The sequence below is a fragment of the Xiphophorus hellerii genome, chromosome 24 (genome assembly GCF_003331165.1).
Source record: "Xiphophorus hellerii strain 12219 chromosome 24, Xiphophorus_hellerii-4.1, whole genome shotgun sequence".
Taxonomy (NCBI): domain Eukaryota; kingdom Metazoa; phylum Chordata; class Actinopteri; order Cyprinodontiformes; family Poeciliidae; genus Xiphophorus; species Xiphophorus hellerii.
In genome coordinates, this window is record NC_045695.1 from 5,834,279 (window position 1) to 5,854,873 (window position 20,595).

General features: G+C 41.3%; 1 protein-coding gene and 1 long non-coding RNA gene across 2 annotated transcripts in view; one reads left to right on the forward strand and one right to left on the reverse strand.

Annotated features, from left to right (window-relative positions):
* The window catches only part of LOC116716162 (prospero homeobox protein 1-like), a 34,092-nt gene extending 14,973 nt beyond the window's left edge, over nt 1–19,119 (reverse strand). Inside the window, exons 1-5 of the mRNA XM_032557047.1 lie at nt 18,780–19,119; nt 15,876–16,293; nt 15,205–15,786; nt 13,848–15,071; nt 8,136–8,243 (exon numbers count right to left, since the gene is read on the reverse strand). Coding sequence (XP_032412938.1) covers nt 8,136–8,243; nt 13,848–15,071; nt 15,205–15,786; nt 15,876–16,226 — 2,265 coding nt within the window. The 5' untranslated portion in view covers nt 16,227–16,293; nt 18,780–19,119. The remainder of the gene's footprint in view (nt 1–8,135; nt 8,244–13,847; nt 15,072–15,204; nt 15,787–15,875; nt 16,294–18,779) is intronic.
* On the forward strand, nt 20–13,017 carry LOC116716163 (uncharacterized). Its single transcript, XR_004338397.1, has 3 exons — nt 20–1,498; nt 12,376–12,379; nt 13,007–13,017. It is a non-coding gene; the product is annotated as an uncharacterized LOC116716163 (long non-coding RNA).
* Nucleotides 19,120–20,595: the final 1,476 nt, after the last annotated feature.

A 20,595-nucleotide genomic window follows, 5' to 3' on the forward strand; every position in this document is an offset into this window, starting at 1 on the left:
AATACATCAAGGAAATTATTAGTTCTAGGTGGCCTTTCCCAAAAGAACTCATCAAAATTAAAAATGTTATCTGTAACCGCGGTCGAGGACCTCACTCACCAGTCTTATGCCTATAGACCAAATTTAACTAAAACTATCCAGTGTATTCTGCTGTATCATGTATCATGTCATAACCCGATGTTTGCTTTTGTCCTCGTTTGCTGTCATGCAAACGAGCCGCTGAATGACTGCTTGCATCGATTATGGCAATGCATGAACTTGGGAATTTGCTTTTTTGTCTGGCAACGTGGATTTTCTATGCAAATAACTTTCTTGCTTTGCAGTATGAACAAAAAAAACCCCAGCTCATACCTGTAACTAAATATTTTACTTACATATTTTTCTGAGTCTAAATATGGGAAAGATGTAACAAGAGCCAAACACTGGCACCATACCTCCACCACAGCAACTGTGAGCCAACCTGAAGCATGACGGTTGTAGTCATCACCCCTCCACCACCATGAAACATTAAGTTCAACATTTAACATACTAACTGAGACCTGTAGAGTTTAATATGGAGCTGTGTTTTTGTTTTTCTTTTCCAATCTCTCGATTGTCTGGTTCAGTGAATTTTCTAGGATGTTCTCTCCTCTTCTGGGAGGACTAGCAATTGTCTCAAATGGCTTCCACGTATCTTACTGAAGAGTAACAGAGTTTATTGTTTTTTTGAAATGTTCATATAAGTCTCCTCAGATTCATGGGCCACAGCATTTTTCTTCTCTACCAACATCAAATCCTGATCTGAAGTCTATCCAAATGCAGGTCCATGTTCTCCCCTGGGATGCGTGGCTTCTCTCTGGTACTTCCTCCCACAGTCCAAAAACTCGACTGTAAGCTCAGTCAGTTTGTCCTAAAACCTAAAACCTAACCCTGCATGGTCCTGTGACAGACTTTCAGGAGTTGTGTTTGGCCCTTTAGTTCAAACGAAAGGTACTCTAAAGGCTGCAGTGTACCAACCCATGTTGGTTTCTTCATGTTCCCACATGACTAATCACTAAGTGCAGAAATAAGGTCCATTACATCGAAGATGAGCAAAGGTGTGTTCACACCAGGAAAGTCTTTTGGTCCGCTCGTTTTGCCTGGACCTAAAGCAGACTTTATTTTCTGTGTTTGCTGCGGTTTGCGTTCACATTATGCTTTGTTATAAAACGGATTATATTACGGATTCAACTTTAAAAATGATGTAGCTTTATGTTATGAAAGCTAAAGTTTAATCCGTAATACTTTCATAACAAATTTGCGTCAGATCACGATTTCTTGGTTAATGACAAGTTGTCATAACAAAGACATTTTGAATAATGTCAACTTTGTATTAAAAGTGGCAGGATTTACCGAATGGTACTTTATGACAACAGTCATAAATATTCATGAAGACTTTACTCATGTGCATGAGTTCAGGTGTTATGTCATGTTTATGACGGTGTCATGACCGTCTTGTTCACGACCCGTCAAACAAAGCGTTACCACGAAGAGACATGGAGGAACACAGACTACACTGCGACGACTGACGACTTTAATGCCACAGACTGCCACTGTCTCCACTGCTCAGATAAAAACAGGAACGTTCTTTTTAGAAGAAAAAAAAAGTTAAAGATTTTGTCAAGATTTGGTTCTGATCGTTTAAATGAGCTCACATCAACTGTTAACTCCTGGGCAGGAGTTTGACAACATTTTAGCTTGTCAGCTTAAGTGGAAGCAAAATGTGTAGAAAAACAAACAGTGAAAGTACATGTGTGTGCTTGCTTGTGGGCGTGCGTGTGCGTGTGTGTGTGTGTGTTCGCTGAGGGGGAAAAACTGCTTTGACACGGAGATTAAGCTCTGTATTGTTACAAGACATTGTCTCACAGGGATGAGGGATGGAGGGGGACTGTGGGGGGCCGGGACGAATAACAGACAGAGGGATGAATGGTAGGAAAAAAGGAATGCACAGAGGGCATGAGATGAGGGAAAGAGATATTTTGTCGCTGGTGGTCACATGGGGGTGACATAATGGAGCATAACTGCAGGCGGAGGGAGGGGGGGGCAACAGGAGGGGAAAGTGTTTGTGAGGTTGGGCACTTTTTCTGACCTACAAGTTGAAACAACACCTGACTTGGTAAAGATGGATTTAAAAAAACCCTTAAAATAAAATCTATTTTATTTCTACAGCATCTTCTCACGCTGGAATTAAAAATAAAGAAGACTTTAATTAGAGTACATTGATTTTGCGAGTGAAAAAAAAAAACCCTCACATTAATTAAGCAAAAATAAATAAATAAAAGCGCAGTGATGTTCACTTCAAATGAAATATTTGAGGTGAAGGATCTGAGGAGGCTGGAGGAGAAAAAGGAATGGTTAACGTTTCCTCTTTTTTAAACTGAGAAGGTTTAAAAGTCCACTGTTAAAGTTCCAGCAACATCATAAAGTAGAGCGCACAAACTACACAAATTAAAATAAACGTTTTGTCGCTTCTTCTATTTTATCTGCTCAATGATAAACTAAATTTCTGCAACATTTTATGGATAGAAACAATATAGTCGGATTTTTGTAGACAAAAGATGACATAAAAAGTCTTTTGCACAATCCGGTTCCAAAACATCTCATTAATTCCGAGATTAAATCAAATGTTGTTGTGACTCTAACACGATTCTCCATAAATAAAAGCATGAAAAGCTGAAAAAGTTTGTTGTCCTGAGATACAAAACTAAAAGCCATTCAGAAGTCAAATGTTTTGACCTCCTGCAATGAGTAACTCGTGGTGCATGTTTGAGTTTCTGCTCAAACATGCACCATGAACTGACCCACTGCTCTCCCACTAACACACCCAGCCCCAATCAGCAACAAAACAACAACAACAAAAAAAACCAGACAAAAGAAAGAAAGATAATGGAAGTGGTGAGCAGGCAAATTGCTGAGTTTGAGGAATGCCATTTTATGTTTACGATGAAGTGGCAGTAAAGGGAGCGTGTCAGAGATGGTGTCAGGGAGGCCTGACTCCCCGTTTTCTCCTGTTGACAGTGGGTGTTGTCATTTGCCCCGGGGCCACAACTGAAGGGCAGACACTCGCATCCTTTAAGAATATGCCCACTTCAACTAAAAACACCATAGGTCAGCAAGTTATTTTTGTTTGTTTGTTTTCTAACAGACAGTGAATTTGCTCAGTCAACAAAAATCTCAGAAAAACCAGTCCTATGTGGACCACTGCTTGAGGCTGTGGCATCCACCGTTTCCCTTCTGTGAGATTTGGCTGTGTGGGTAACAGGTGAACCCAAGACATCTCTCACCCCCAGCAACAGGTTCCAAGTCATTCTGGGAACTCCCAAAAACGATTCCAGACCTCGTGGACTCAAGTTCAGGTCCTGAGGGTCTCAAAGCAGGTGCCAACAGGGATCCTGATTAAATGCCTCAACCGGTACACTGATCTCTGTCTCTGCACAGACACCCAACAGACAAAACTAACCTCAGTCACTTGTATCTAACTCGTTCAGCTGTTACTCATGATAGTCTAAACCCTCTGCTTGAGGCAAGACTGACTCCCAAACTTTTTCCAACTGAGAACTTTAGTCTTTGCAAAAACCCCGCCTGGCAGAGGGGTTTGAGCGGCACTGAACATTTGGACTGAAGTCTGAAGACATCGGTGAAGGAAATGTATCAGAGGTGCGGACACCCGCCATGTTTCCAGTTCTCATGAGTGCGTGTTTGCTTGAGTTCTCCAAAGATACTCATAGCCATTGTGGCCAAAAAGGTAAATTTGACAACCACACAAATGATAAGGGTATTCGTTTTTTTAAGAAAACTGTTACAGGGAGGCATTATTGGGTACAGTTGAATCTGTATGGACAAGCTGCTTCATGTTCTCCTCCTGGCACTGCCAAATTGGCTGTGTAACTTATTGTGCAACTAATTGACAGGACGGCTAAACGGCGGCATGGACTCCTAATTGATTCCCACTGAGGCGAATATGTTGAGATGTCACTTCAGCCTCTTGAGGCAGGAGTGATAAATGCGTCACAGCTTCACGCTCGCCGCATGCCTGTAACTTAGTGCGAGTGTAAACACTCAGCTGCGTGGGACTTCGAAGGAGCTCCCTGAGCCAGAAAGCGTCTAATTAATCCTCCTCCAGTGTTAACGAGGTCTTAATTACTCTCACTGACTCTCTCAAGGCGAGACACCAGCAAACCGCGGCGTCTCGCACTAACACTGTGACTGGTCAGAAGGCAAGAGGTCTGGGATTCCTTTTGTACGCGTGCGTGGGTGTGTGTGTGTGTGTACGCTTGCTTATCCGCGCCCGAAACAGTCGTCAGATCAACCCACTTCCCACACTCAGCGAGAAGGTCATTGTACATAAGAGGCTCATCTTTAAGAACCAGTTTCCCATAGACGAAGTCCATTCAAGTCCAATTAGTGGAGCCATTCAGGGCCTAATTCCCTTACAGTGAACCTTTCTAACACATGCTACTTATTGTTCCCTGGGAAGGAGGGGGTGCCGGTCGGAATCGGAGTGAGGGTGAGAAAGGGAACGGGAAAGAGACACTGACCCGGATTTCAGAGTTCTGATAATGAATGCAGTGGGACAATTAAACGGGACACAGACTGCTATCTCCTGTCTTCAATAAAGCCTCAAAAAGAAAAGCCCCACTTGTCACAAATAGGATTATCCACCATTTACGTTTTTTTGTTTTTTTTTCATTAAGCAGAGTAATAGTTGTAAGGTGTCTCATAAATAAAATGGATTAACTGGGATTATGACTCAATTAAAACTGAAGTTTAGTATAAACACTGATTTGCATGAGTGAAAAGAGACTTTATTTCCTGAACAATGACAATGTGTGTCTTCTTTTCTTAATTATCATCACATCTACAGAGCAGGACCAGGTCCAGATTGCAACAAACATCAGCACCGACCGTCCCTCCACCCTCGACTGGCACGGGTCAAAGGTCAGGAGAAGGGCGGCTAAGAGCTCTACAGACCCCACACATACTGGACACAAACTGTTTAGACTTGTGCCTGCAGGTGGCGCTATACATTCGCTGAAGCCAGTTGCCACAGAGACAGTTTCTTGGTGGTCTGTTTCTTTACTGTGATACAAAAGAAGCAGATGTCCAGAACCTGCATTTTTATTTAGTATTTTCTTTGTACATACAGAAAAAATAGCTGTGCATACTTTTATTTTTTTCCTTTTCTTCAAATTTAGGGACATTTTTAAGCATGTATTTTTGGTTTTAGTTCTTAAAAAACTTTCAATTGTTCCTTACATACCAATTAAGAAATGTTGCAGACGTGTGAACATCTACAATCCCAACTGTACAACCCCCCCAAAAATTTCATGTTGAGTCTAATGTGACAAAACACGAAATTTGTTTGCGAGGTGATATCAGTCAGCGTCAAAAAAACAAAACCTTAGCGATGGACAAAAATGTTGCAAATTTCAAAAGCGGTTTCGACTTGCACAGAAACTTTTAACAAGTGTCCATCTGCGGAGCAAAGTGGCCAGCAGAAACACTTCCCTAATCTAAGTTTGCAGAGATTCGTCAGATTAACTGAATCCCAATCTGGAGATAAAGTCACAGGCTGGATGAATTATTAACCTCATTTCAATCTACAACCCAAAACCTGCATGAACTTCACAGTTCTAATGACGTCATTTGATAAGGCAGAGCTAAAAACAAAACTCAACTTAATTTGGAAATTTAAGAATATAATCAAAAAATCTGATTAAAGAATGATATAAGTGTTGGTATGAGTGTGCAGTTGTTTTCAATGTCCTGGTTAGATTTATTTAAAAATAAAATAATATTTCCCATTTATGTTTCAGCCTGCTGCATTTCAAAACCATTTTGTTGCCATTTAGTGTGCACCCGAGTTTTAAAACAAACTAAAACGGACTAAAAAAAAGAGGCGAGGTAGTCTCAGTGACATATCCTGACAAAATTCAGGTGAATTTGTGAAAATCGTATCTAAAATTATGGATTCATATCTCTGCAAAAGTCTTTGACTTCTACATACCTTTTTTTAGTGTTTTAGTGCATTTTTCATTTATTTGTTGGCAGTTTAATCATCAAACATGGCTTTAATTTCATGTGTGAAGGAAACCTATTTTCACAGATTTTATAACTGTATAAATTTTGATTGTTGTAATTGAACTCTTACCAGACCAGCTATGCTGCCTGGATTTTTGGTTGATGTTTTTCACTTTAGTTGCAATTTGTTAATTTCCCCCTTTCAGCGGCTTTTTAATCACTTAATGGACTCCTGGTTGATGACCAGTCAGGTTCTCGCTCTCCTGCAGTCGGTCAGCTTAGCAACCTTGAGTTTGCTTGGCAACCTGGTGTCCCATGGCAGCCAATGAGGATGTGGCACTCCCACGAGGAAGTGGTCACCAAAGAGCAGCTGGTGTGTGTGTGTGTGTGTGAGTGTGTGTGACAGAGAGAGAGAGTGGTTGCTCATTTGAATAGAGCGTCCTGAATCTGTCGAGGAGCCGTATGCTCCTTCGCAAAACTCGCAGCAGCCTGTAAACACCAAACAATCAGCGCTTTTGTTTTATAGCTTGTTGTCATCCCTTTCATTCCCCCCACACACACCTCACATCCCTCCTCCCCCACAATCCCTCTGTCATTTTCTCCAAACAAGCAATCATTTGCACACACTTTGGTCGTTTTTTTTGTTTTTTTCTTCTTCTTTCCCTCCCGTGACAAACTTCCTGGGGGTCCATTACCTTTTCTCAGGCTAATCTCTGGAGCATGTTTCCTGCCCGGCCACAGCTCCTCCACGTTCGCCTTTAATTGTGCTGACGAGAGCAAACGCGCTGACGTAGTCTGCGTGTTGTTTGAGCGAAAATGGCAAAAGGGTTCAGGTCACGGTGTGTGTGTGAGTCAGGGGAAGCTTTTGTACAGTATGTGTGGGAGTGTGTGAGAGGGAAAGTGGGCGTTATCCCCCCCCACCCTGCTGACTAACCCCAGGCCGATTAAGGCCAGAAACTCTAATTATGTGACAAAAACATGCCAGATTGGAACACCCATCTGGACTCTAAGTTTTCACACTCACACAGGAACCCCCACGCCTGCACACACACCCCCACACACACAGAGTGAAGAAATAATCAGCTGAATATGATGGAGCTTTACCAAAAAAAGTTAGAAATAATTATAACGGCATAACAGTACCCTGGAAACTGAACTACAACTTTTGCACATTTCTCAGTTTTACAACCACAAACTTCAAAGTATTTTATTTGGATTTCATGAGCTAAACTGTTAAGCTCCTCCCTTCTGTTTCATTTAGTGTCTGTATAATCGAAAGGTTTTGGTGAAACATGGCGGCAGTATAATGATGCGCTTTATTACAGGAGAATCATCGTCCCATGTTAAAGTTTAAACGAAACTGGATGAAGCTAAAAACAGAGCTAACACTTCCCTAAAAGTACAACTGCAGCTTTAATAGAATCTTTTAGATCAATTAATTTTTTTTAGCAAATTCTTGAAGGATCTGTAATTAGTTATTTGTAACATTTTCAATTCAAAAACCCTTTGTTGACGCAAAGTGGGCCAAAGAGAAGCGGCTTTGTTGTGAGCGGATGCCGCTGGTGCATCAGATTTACTGTTGTACCAGAAATAAGCAAATATAAAGGTTCCACCTGGAACAAAAGATACAATTAATTGCATTTACATTTGTAACACGTTCAAATCTATGTAGAAAAGATTTTAAATTGAAATGTAAAGAATTTTGAACTATTTATTCCCCAGTATTCACATATAGTTTTGAATGCCTTGGCTAGGCATTTCCAAAGACACTCTCCATCTTATCTGAAAGAGCCTCAACTAGATGTGCAAACAGAGATGACATTTTTCAGCTGGAAATGCAGCAGGAAGTGGTTTTATAAAGTAGACTAAGTTGCCATTAAGATGTGATTTTGTCGTAAAGACAAGATGAGAAACGTCTGTAAAGTATGAATATTTCTACCAAAGCGTTTTTAATTAAATGTTATTTAATGGGACTCTAAATGAAGACACTATAAAAGGACAAACAAGACATTTAAAAAAAAAAAAAATGACACCAAAGAACGAGAGTGACTTTTTCAAAGGGGAAGAAGGATTGAAAATAAAGAAACGGGTCTTACCTTGACGTCAGAGAAGAACATTTTGAGCATGTTGGAGGAAGGGTAGCGAGTGTAGAAGAACATCAGCTTGGCTTTCTTCAGATGGTTTGGAGACAAGCCCTCCTGAATCTGAATCACGACATGTTAAGGTGCCAAAATGTGCTGAAGTTACAGAATCTTAAGGAAAAAAAAAAACAAAACACATTATTTTCTGCATTGGTAATGATAATATTTATTTATGTCTGTTGAAGTTGAACAGAAATTTGCTCCTCACCTCAACAAGGAAAACTGAGTTTAGACAAGTTAGCACATAACCAGCTATACTCAAACTATTAGCTCCTGTCTTCAGTTTAAGTCATTTCTTTCATGGTTGTTGAACACACTTAATAATTCAGGCTATAAATACACAAAATATTTTGATCACTTACAGACTCTGTTTGGTCACATTTTGTGTTTTCTTTTTCTTTTTTTTAAGTCAACATGTCAGGAAAAGTAACTGCGTGTTTCTTCTGCTGTCAAAAAGGGAAAATGACAAATTTCAACTTCCATCACGAAATAAATTGAGGTGAAAATAAAAGTTCTTTTTTGGGAATAGCCTATCATTACTACATCTCTCTTTCCTAAAGTTCAATGCAGTACATAATAACTGATGAAGCAGCTTTTGTTTTTAAAATAACAAGAAAAAAGCTAGATACAGAATTTGGAAAACTTCTGTAGCCACAAGACAAATGCCTTTAATTTGTGTTTTTCTATTATTTTCTATGTATTTTATGTCAAAATCATTACAACAAAGTAGAAAATTTACAGAAAATCCTTTAAAGAAGCACGCTGCTTGCTAGTTGTTTTTTTAAAAAAATTTTTTTTAGCAAGACTACCTTGTACTAGCAGTTGATAGCTAGTTGGAAAATTACAGAATCTATTTCATTTCAAATTTGACATACTGTTTACGCAGAAATGATCACACACATTTCAATGCATTTTTAGTGTTTCTAGTTTTCTGGATGGACATATTCAAAACAATCTATCAAGCTACATTCATTTTGCATATGTTCTTTATTTGTTGTACTTTTGATGACTTACTTAAAGTCATAAAATGCTCAAATGTCACTTATGATAGGCTTGAATATTTTTCTAATGATTACACCAATCTGATCACACCAATCCTTTGTAGTTGTATTCTCTTTTTGCTTAAAATACAGTAGTCTATATGGAAATTATAGAAATGTACTTGAAGCTGTAACAATTCGAGAATCTCGATTTTTTTTTTTTTAATTCTTTGAGGCAAATTTTAGAGCAGTGTTCCAGCTGGATGATTGTTCAACAAGCTTCTGACGTATGCTATGTGCTATTAGCGGTGATGGAGCGAGACGGTGAGGGACAGACAAAAGCAAAGCAAGAAAGAAAAAGCGTTAAAAATTACGCAGCTCAGTGCTGTGGCTGCAAAATGGAGTTGGTGTTTCCCAACTGCACGTCCTCAATCCCCATCCAGGAAACATCAAGCTAGTTTACGGCTGGCAGGTGACATTTTTATCCCACTTGAAAAATGCTAACTTTTATTTGCAGTTATTGCTACAGAATCTGTCTGGCATGTACAAGAAAATACATTTTAGCAAACAGTGTGTTTACTTAATGATCAAGAATGACATAAAAACATGGTGGTGAGTGGTTGGTACAAATTGTCACTTGGCAGACAGTTTTCTAAAACCGCAACAGTGAGGATAAAATGCTTTCCACCCAAAACAGTAAAAGTAGCCAAAGGAAAGAGATTTGTCAGTTTTGGATGAATGTGTGTTTCCTAAAAGAACACTTGAATCAATGGTTTTTGAATCTTTGAATAAATTTGCGAATGCAGACGCCAGAATATATACACTTCCACGTACTGGAGATGTAACTTTTTTAACTTTACGTCCCACTTAGGGCTAAATGGAACATATAAACAAAGTGGGCCTGGTCTTGCCATGAATATAGTAGTTTACACCCAAAGCAAACACAAGCACCTGCTGGCTTCTGATCAAATCCCACAGATCCCTCCATCCCACAGACTCGGCGACCAAAATAATAATTGTGAGGTCCTTGGATTGAGGGGCGGCGAGCGCTTGTGTGTTCAGTGTTAGTGCGTGTGTGTGTGGCAAGCGTGCGCGCGTGTGTGGTGGCAACAGCTGTGCCCCACCATGCTGCCATTTCCCCACCACATTAAAAGGCCTATAATCTATCAGAGAAGATGAGGCAATCAATGGAGCCCCCTGCAAGGTCAATTAGCACACAGAAACACACACACACACACACACAAAGAAAACCTCAAGGGACATGTACAGCTGGAAAAGAGTGGCATCAACTATTTAGTGGAAAAACCCCCCAAAAAAACAGGGAAAGGAAAAATCTGACGACAGAATAAAATATGAAAACATAATCATTTGGTACTTTTTATCTTTAAGAGATTTGCCATTCTCGAAAAAAAAAATATCCCAGCCAATGTTCCAAACCATAAATAAGCAACATCTGGAAAGTGCCGTGATGCAGCAGCCATGTTAAACCAGAAGTGAGTCTCAATGTGATCCATCATTCATGTAGCGTTGGATTCATCAGGCATGGAGCAAAAAAAACACACCACTCTCATTGTTAACATTCATACCAACCTGCCACCATGTGCTCATTCGGTACATTTTGTCCAGGATTTTGATGTCTGTGTTCTTTTTCTTTTGGGACACAAACAAACAAAACGAGACTCGGAGTAAACAAGTGTGAGATAATGTAATGAATAAAGAGTAAGTGAGGCATTGTTTTTTGTTTTTTTTTGGTGTAATAGTAGCTAACGCGAGTTGGTGAATAAACAACGCACATGTTCTTTTTCCTTCCATTCCTCTTCCTCCCAATTTGCTCTTGTCTTCCTATTGGTTTGTGTTTAGCCTAATGCATATCTGTCAAAGAGCCTGTGCGTGTTGTGCAGAGCTCACCATACCAGCGGTAACTTGACCTTGTTACCAGGTGTGTGTGTGTGTGTGTGTGTGTGTGTGTGGAGGGGCTGTGTGTGTAAATGGAAGAGCTGGATTGAGAGGCAAAGAGGGAGGGTGGAGGGATAAATTCATAAATGAATGGAGGACATCTGCTCAGCTCAATATAAAGGATTAAAGATACACAGACCTGAGTGTGTTCAGCCTTTCAGGTGAAGGATGATCACTGCAAAATGCAGCGAAGAAACCGCAAAGACCAGTAATGACTTAACTTAATTAGTGATATGGCTGATAATTTATGCAATTTCAAATTTTGCAGTTTTGGATGTTTCATGTGTGACTTTCTCGGGTACAAAAAAAAAGATGATTTAAATCAATTTTTATTGTGTTCACCTAGTATGGAAATTTAATGGACACATACACTGCTTTCATAGCCATCGCTTTGGAAACAAGATTTATCTCAAAAATGTCTATCTATCTATCTATCTATCTATCTATCTATCTATCTATCTATCTATCTATCTATCTATCTATCTATCTATCTATCTATCTATCTATCTATCTATCTATCTATCTATCTATCTATCTATCTAGATAGATAGATAGATAGATAGATAGATAGATCTATCTATCTATCTAGATAGATAGATATCTATCTATCTATGTCAACACATGTCAACACATTGTGTGGGTATGAATTTGTCTACTTACATTTCTTTTTTCTTTTTTTACAAATTTGTCTAACAGACAAGAACAGGAAAATCTCATAATGTGCCGAAACGTTTGCGATAAGCTCCATGTTAATGATTCAAAAGAAAAATGTCCTCAAATTTCCACACTAGCTAGTGAATTTTTAGCTAGGACTAGCATACCAGCCTACTTTTCATTTGACATGTTCGGTCAACCACTAGTTGTTTAGCATTTGGTTTTATTTAGTGGTCTTGAATTTGAGAAAATGTTTTTTAAAAAAAAGAACGCGGGAAAAAACGGCACTATTAGCACGGTACCACTATCGTAGGGCATACAGGAATGATGAAATCATTTCAGGATTTCCATTTGTTTCAAATTGGAAAAACATTCAATATCTAGTTAATAGCTATTTTTATCAACATAAAGCTACGTCTTCTTGAAGCTGCATGCACAAAACATAAAGTATTTGCAAATGTAGCTAATTTAAAAATCAGAGCTTTCCTAATTATTATAAATACATCATTTAAAATCTGTTCTATTCTTTATGTTGTAACAAAATTTGGTTTTTGATTAAGGACAAGATGAGCAATTTTATCAGAGGGGAAAAAATCGTTTTAAAGCCCAGTCAGTGTCTTTGAAGTAATAATCCATTTCAAAGATTTGTTTTTCTTTAACTATGAATAGGGGGGCATTCTGGTATGAAACGGCTCAAGAGGATCAAGAGCCGTGTCAAATATTTCTTGTTTTTCAATGAAAGCAACATCTAAATTAGCTTTGAAGGCGACACTGTGATCGAATCCCCATCACAGCTGCAAGGAGTACCCATTTGCCGAGTTCAAAGTCTTATTTTTCTCTTTACTTTGTTGTTCAAACGTGCGCGTCTGTGCACACGCGCCTGTTTGCTCTCCTGTGTGAGCCAAAGTGAGATGGCCGGGAGAAGCCCTCTCCATATGAAAGGTTAGGAACGAAAAGATAAACAGCTACCTGCAAACACCTGTCGACGTGCACGCGCCATGAAAGGCGAGGTGTGTGTTCCTACGTGCGCGCTAAACACACACAACTGCCAGGCAACTAAAAATGAAGGGCCGACGCATGAAAGTGAGTGGGTTGGGTTCCAAAACGGTAGCAGGGAGGAGATGGGAGCTAAAAGCGATAAAGAGGAAACTGTGCAGCTTTTAGATATTACACTTCTCCTTATTGTTGCCCACAACACTGATATGCAACAAATTTAGAAAGCTGCCGTCAATAAAGCCAAATGTTTGCCTGCTCCTCTGACATGCTCTTTGAAATATGATTAGCTTTGAGCGCCTGTGAACAAAGTCTTACCTCACACACATGCACTCAGACAAAGTGAAATATGATTTGCTTTGAGCGTTTATGTACAAAGTCTTTGTGATGAAAGAGAACCTAACAGCACCCAAGTGTCTCAGACAGTGCAAACAGTGTGTGTGTGTGTGGGGGGGCGTGTGTGTGTGTGTGTCGGGGTGTTCAAGAGGGAGCTCACTAGCCTCTCCGTCCACCTTTAAGCAACACAACCTGCTGCACAGACTTAAAAGGGCTTGAGAGAGCAGCGTGCGACCTGTTTAATCTTCCCCTTCTTGCAAGACCCGGTGCGCCCTTTTCATCTTCCCCACTCACTGAGGAAACAAGAGGCTCAGAGCAGGAATCAATTAATGCAGATTAATTGATATTAAAGACTTTTTGTCACTTTGCCTCCTGCTGCCGCTCTATTATGAAAAAATGTGACTCTTGTGGACAAGAGAGCTAAAATAATAATATCTAGGACTATAGCAACAATTTTGTGGATTATCTTCCAAATTAGTATTGGCCGTGTCTTTTATGTCATGTTTCAAAAGCTCAAATGAAATTTGAAATTTATTCACCGAAATTTAGTTTAAAATTTTCTCCCAATTGTGATTTACCGGGAAACTCTTAGTTTTAGCATACCTAAGAGAAGTTGGACCAATCTTCCCAGTATTTAGTTTCAAAGATTGTTACAATTTTTCTAGATTAATCCAAACCAAATTCCTTGATTAAAATATCAGTTTTTAGACATTACCTTCAATATTCAGGTAACACGTGGTAAGGATACAGTGCTGCCTGAGTAGGGAGATATGTCAGCCATGTCCTGCAGATCTCCACACTCTGACTTGATGAGGGACAGTGACAGGCCCTCTGGTCCATGGTGGCTTGGAGAGCTCTGCCTGTGGTGATGGTGCCCCAGGTGGGCCCCGCTGAGAGATGCCATTTTGGTTCTGAGGCTGACCGTTTCCCGGGTTATGTCCATAGAGTCGGGGGATACCCGACTGTGGTCTTTTGGTCCTGAGGGGTAGCCACCTCCAGCCCCATGTGACCCTAGGGGATTCCCAAAAGGGTAACCCATGAGGGGGAGAGGAAAGGGGTGGCGAAATGATGGAGGGCTGAAGCCGAGGGAAGCTGTGAGTGGAGATGGGTGGAGGGAGGGATGATGAGGAGGTGGAGGAGGAGGAAGAGAAGGATTGGGGGTCTCTACTGCACTCCCACTCTTGCGCACTACCAGCGGCAGAGCCTCTGTTTGATCGTTGGGTGTTGGCACACCACTAAGCCTGCTACTCAGACCACCAAACGAATCTAGAGGGCTAGGGACAATTACATCCCCAAAGCAATGCAGCCTCTGGTTGGAGGAATGATAGTTAGGGGTGGGACTGCCTTCACCATTCAAGCTGAGTGCCAAATTACCAACCCCAAAGCGAGACTCTGGGGTAAGCGGGGGCAGTGGCCCGAAAGGAGGTGGACAGGATGAGGATGAGTTGGAGGAAGAAGAAGGTGCAGCTGGCGTACTGCTGTGGCAGCCATGATGGTGACCGGCGTTCTGCTTGGGTGAGGAGAAGCCTTTGACGACGGTGTCAACCACCTGTGACACGGCACAGTTCAGCTCCTGCTTTAGAGTCTCGGCCAGCTGCCGGCCACCTCCTCCGCCGCCTCCTGCTACCACTCTCCTCTTCATCAACCTTTCACCATTTCTTTCCTCCTCTTCTCGGCTGTCAGCATCTTCCTCCATTTCTCCGTCTATCAAGGCTTGCTCTCGGAGGAGGGCTCGGGCTCTGTCCAGGAAAAGTCCTGGGTCCAACTCAGAAAGATCATCGTGGTTATGCCGCCCTGTGTCTCTGTGCCTCTCCTCCAGGCCGTCAGAGCGGATACTGTCCTCTGAAAGGTTGCCATCCTCCTCTCTGTCCCCTGCTCGGTTGACCTCTCCATTCACTATGTTTTCTTCCTCTTCCTCTGTCTCAGAGTCATAGATTTGGTAGAACTTCTCTTGAAGTTGGCGCAATTGTTTCTGAACAAAGAAAAAACAAAGAACACATAGGTTTATCTTTCTATTATCTCAAATTCTGCTATAAGAATAAAAATTCTACTAGAGAACAATTTGGTAAACAATTGTGGAGATCTATACTAAAAGATATAGTTACCTGCATGTCTTCAAGTTGTAGTTTGAGCTGCCTTCTCTCTTCCTGTCTCTGCTCCTGTCTGGAACAAACTAGCTGGGTGAAACTGTGTTGCTGCTGTGGGAGACGCTGTTTCCTCTTATTCTCTCTGTAAACCTCGCCCATGCCAACCACACCGCCTCGCGAACCAGGAGAGCTGAGGAGGGAAGGACAATCGCCGCGGCGGCTGCTGTTATGACTGCAGTCCTCTCCTCTGTGGTCGTTGCTGTTGCTGCTGCCGTTTTCATTCTCACGATTGCCCTCCTGGTTGTGGTCACTGCCATTGGGACGGACCGATGGGGAGTGACTCATTCCGCGGATGATGTTTTCCACGCGGGCTCTCTTGGCACGGAGATGCTCGTCCGACAGTCGTTCCAAGTCAAAGGAGGATAAAGGTTGAGAAGAGGTGTGAGAAATGTGATTTGAGGGCGGCAACGGTCGTCCAAAATTAGAGGACGATGGAGGAGGACCAGGGGAAAGGCAGTCGGATGGACTGTCCCGCGAAGAGTTACTACAGGCGTCTTCGGCCTGAATCTCCGAACCTCCACTGGACAGAGCTCCACTACCCTGCAATAAAGAACAGCAGCTTAATTCAGACTTCATAGTTAAGGACTTTTTTTTTTTAATCTCACTAGGTTCTGCAGATCAACTCGTACCTGAAAGCCTGAGTCACTCCCTCCATTCTTCCCCAGGTTGTTCTTCAATAAGTGGGAGATGATTGTAGCCCCAGGAAAAGGCATCATGACGTCTTCATAAGAGTTGGCCCTTTTCAGCAGCTTTCTGAGGACGTTCGTCTTCTCTCCGTCACCGTTGGCGGCCCCGTGGCCGTGTCTCACCAGGGAGAGATCTCCGTCCTGATCAGGGCCGTGCGACTGGTTCATGGCTTCGAGCAGGGTCTCCCGGGCACGGGGAAATATCGCGCTACTCACAGTCCTTTTCACCCCGATGTCGACACGTCTGCGTTTGGTTTGTCTGGTTAAGAGGGTGGTGCTGTCATGATCAGGCATCACGCAGGGCAGCTAAACAGGCATGTCCACGGGGCCTCACAGTCAAACGGACAGTGAGAGGGTTAGCCTGGTCATTAAGAAACAGAATCAAGACAAATTGGAATTTGTAGTTAGCATCAAAGAGATGAAAGAGCAGAAAAAACTCACAAGAACAAAAGTGAGTCACTTTTATCAGTGCAGAAAGAACTTGTTGCTCTTATTGAAAATAACCCAACAGAACCACCGACAGAAACTCTTTAAAATATCTCAAACTCCTGTTTGGAGAAACAAAAACAATTTCCCATTCCTGCTGCCTCCTGTAAAGGGGTAACCTTGATTTCTGCATTTTGGAAGAAGCTGGGAGGAGTCGACAGGTTCCATTTCTCCCCACTCTGAAGACGAAATGAAATGTTTTCATCCCAATTGTGTTCTGATTTACTTGAAGATTCCTTTCTTTGAGACTCACTGGTTTTGTATTCTGTTTGTTAAAGAGGAGTCAGGATTGGGGCCAGGTTTTTTGTCCCACAGGAGAACATGTCCAAATATTGATCAGCTTGGCTCTATACACATAAGGCTTTAAGGCTTTGCTCCAGTCACGAAAATAAAAACAGACGCTTTTTCTTACTGCTCCTCTGCAAAGTAACTCATTTCCAAATGCAAGTGAAAGAATCCCATTATATCAGGTCCAACAGGTCTGTTTTTATCAGTTAAGTAAAACTTTTATTATGATAGAATTTACTCTGGAGGTAAAGAGGTGAATCCAGCTGTCTGTTTGTCTACCAATAGATGGACGTTGGACCTTTTTTTAAAGTAAAGGAGAAAGTGAGCCAGCAGAATTTCACAACGCAGCCCATGAATCCTTTTCCACTATGAAATTAGAAAAAAATGATTAGCCGACTGTGAATTTGACTTTGAATTTCTGCAAGCGACAACATGAAGAGGGAGGAGAGAAAGGAAAAAGACGACGATCCAAACAACAAGGCAAAAAGTAACATTTGCGACAATCATCTTTCTTGTAAATGAGCCGAGATATTAAATTAAATACCAAATATTATTCCATATATATTTAACTGATTTGAGACTGAAATTTCGTGTTGAGATGTGAAGTAAAAGTGCAAGAGGAGGGATAAAAGACTGGAACTATTTGGATAACTTGAGTCATGCTATTTATTTTTTTATTGCCTTTTTGGGCAGTTAGGGCTACCGTATGTTGTTCGACTCTGACATGGCAGAAACTTCCACCACTTCTTAAAGCCTAAGTAATACATTTTTAACTGATTCAGTTCTCCAATTGCAGCATTTATAAACCGCAGTCATCTTTTTATCCGACATTTGAAACCCTCACTGTTTCATCTGTCAATATTCAGCTTCATCAAATGACAAAATGTTTTTTTCCCCCTTTTTCTCAAAACAGGGAGAAAAGTTTGAAGCTGTTGTGGAAGCAGGTTATTACCATCTCACACACCCACGCATACGCACACCCACACACACACACACACACACACACAAGCAGCGTTGTCACAGTTTGCATCTGTTTTGCAAAGGATTTCACGGTCAGTCATTGTAGGAAAATGACTCACAAAACAAAGCATGCACTTCTGCAGAACGGGGATGCTTCAAAGATTTTCTATAAAGTATTATTTTTGAACAAAACGAATGCATTCGTACGCATATCGCATTATTTGAACCGAGATTCATCTAAAAGTGACATTTTGCACTTGATTGGAAAGTGTAGATCACAAAAAAAAACAACAAAAAAAACAAAGAAACAGCAGGCATCTCCTTCAAACTTGAAACATTGGACACATTTTCTCCTCCACACAGATGAAAGTTTGAAGCTTTAAAGGCGAGACTGACTGAAAAGGAGATGTGAGAGGGGAGCGCAAGTGAGGTTTTGGTGTCAAAACCAAAACTTGAGTTTTACTCTGATTGTAAAGAGCAGGAAAAAAAAAAAAAACATCTCTGCAAATGAGAAGTGAAACTGGAAGAACGCAAGAAATGACTATTTTGACATGTAAGGAGCAGGAGCAGAATTAAGCTGCATCTGAAGGTTTTATCAACACTTAAATCTGACAATAGAATAAAAATGAAATCCGCAACTTTACTTTGTATAACTCCACACATTTTTTTATTTTTTACCTAAAATGAAATGAGAGCCTGAAATCTAAAGTACAGGTCCATGCGCGCTCCGAACCCGGAGTTTTACGCACGGCAGACCTGGAGACCCGGGGACGTTTCTCGTGGTCCAAACAACAATTAGTTCACCATAATGACACACTACGCACGTTTCCATCTAGAAACACATTTCTTTCCATTTTGTCTTCATCTAGAAGCCAGCTGAGAGGGAAACGTGATACGCCTTCCGCTCTGTTGGTGATCCAAACTAAAAGACTAAACAGACGGAAAATGTAAAATGTGTATATAAGAAAACAGCGGATCAGAGCCAGCCTGTGAACTTTGATCTGTTGTTTTTTTTTGTGCTCACGTTTGAAAACGGAGCAAACTAAAACATCTGAGGCGTAAAGTTGAGCTGCGGTGGATGAAGCAGACCGGTCGAAAGCTTTTTCTACTTACTTCTTCTCCTCTGCGCCTCCCCGAGTCCCTCCGTCGAGCAAAAGGAGCGAACAGAAGAGACAGATCCACACTCGCCTTTCAGATCAATGCCGTAATTTACTTCGGCCAAGTGGAGACGTACGCGTGTGCGCGCGGAGTGCGCGTGTGAACGCGCGAGACGCAGAGGGGGGGTAGGAGGGGAGAGAGAGAGAGATAAAAAGAGAGAGAGAGTAAAGGAGACGCTCGGAGATGGAGAGAGCGTGTGTTCCTGCGCGCCGCTCTCCTCCCGGGATGGGAAGTGTTTGGTTATCGAGCGCACCCCTGCGCCGGCTCCGCGTCTCTTTATCTGAGCGGACTGGAAGACTCTCCGCGTAAAGGAACAAGAAGGAAGGGGAGGAAGGGGGGTGGAAAAAAAAGGAGAAGGATACGCGAAGACGCTGCGTCACCGGCCCCGGAGTGAGGTAACGGCTCCGTCTGACCAATAAGGACGAGGAACCGGCGGGGGGGAGACGCTGGATTTTATTTATAAGAAGGCGCGCAGTCAGAGTGGAGAGAGGATGAGGGGTAAACTGGGACGTCCTCGTTTCATTCACTTATTAGCTATTTAAACTGAGGGTAAATTATAGAGATAAATCAGCTTCAATGAAAAGCTATTTTATAACACCAGAAATAACAGTAATAAGAATAAATCTGCTCTTTTCAGCTTTGTTTCCATTCTCCATTTTTAAAATATCAACTCGCACTTTCTACATTTGTTTCAATTTACTGAACTCCTTATTTTTATTTTTATTTTGATATTTTATTTTACGAACTCTGGGAGTTCAAATGAACGGAGATAAATGAGGAAAAGCTTCTTTTTTTTTCTTTTCAAAAGGGAATAACTTTGGGGGGGGGGATACAAAAGTCAATTTATGAATAAGATTTTTTTTTTTTAAATCATCGCCAGGAATTTCCTGAATTTTTACTAAAAAAAAAAAAAAAAAAAAAAAATCAACTATTTTTATTTTAATAAAAATAAACCCTCCGGAATAAAGCGCGTTCGGTCCTCCGCGTGCCATCACTGTCGGAGCTCGCGGACCAGGCGAGGAGGCTTTTGGACGTGAAAAGGCGCGCGACGTTCCAGCAAAAAACGTAAACATAAAGAGACAGCGCGAGCCCTTCTCTGTGGTTTCATGTCACTTCTTTTTTTTTACTCTCAAACGACTTCAGTCGAAAATGGAACAAAACTAAAGAATTTCTATAAAGTTTTTAGAGTATTAATTAGTTATTTTCCCCACCCCAACTCAAATAAATCGCGTTCCCCCATTCTGCGCTCACTTTCCAGTTCGCTTCAAACTTCTGCTTCAACCACAAAAAGAATGAAAGATTTAAATGAAAATGTAAAATACCTTTTTTTTTAAAAAAATTCATTATTATTTTACATTTTTATTTATTTTTTGCAGCATTAAACGCGGGAGCGGCTCCTGAGCGCCGTGAGTCTCTGCGCCGTTCAGAACATTTACGGCGCCGTTTGGAGCCTTTAAACAAACATAAAGACGGAACTCGTGCTCCAGTCGAGGCCGCGATTGTTTTATCTTAAATACTCTGCAATCATAACTCGTATATAATAAGTGAGGCGTCATGGACGCTGCGGCTTCAAACATGCGCGGATATTTAGGCTGCAACCGAGGGAGCAGATCATAGATATTCATCCTTTTAGGGCGGAAATGGTTTCATGTAAGGCCGAAAGGGAAGGAATTATTTTAGGAAAGAGGAGGGGAAACAGTCAGTTTCGTGAAAATGATAGCAAAATATGCTTCTTTTTTTTTTTTTTTTTTTTTAATTCAAAGAAAGGAAA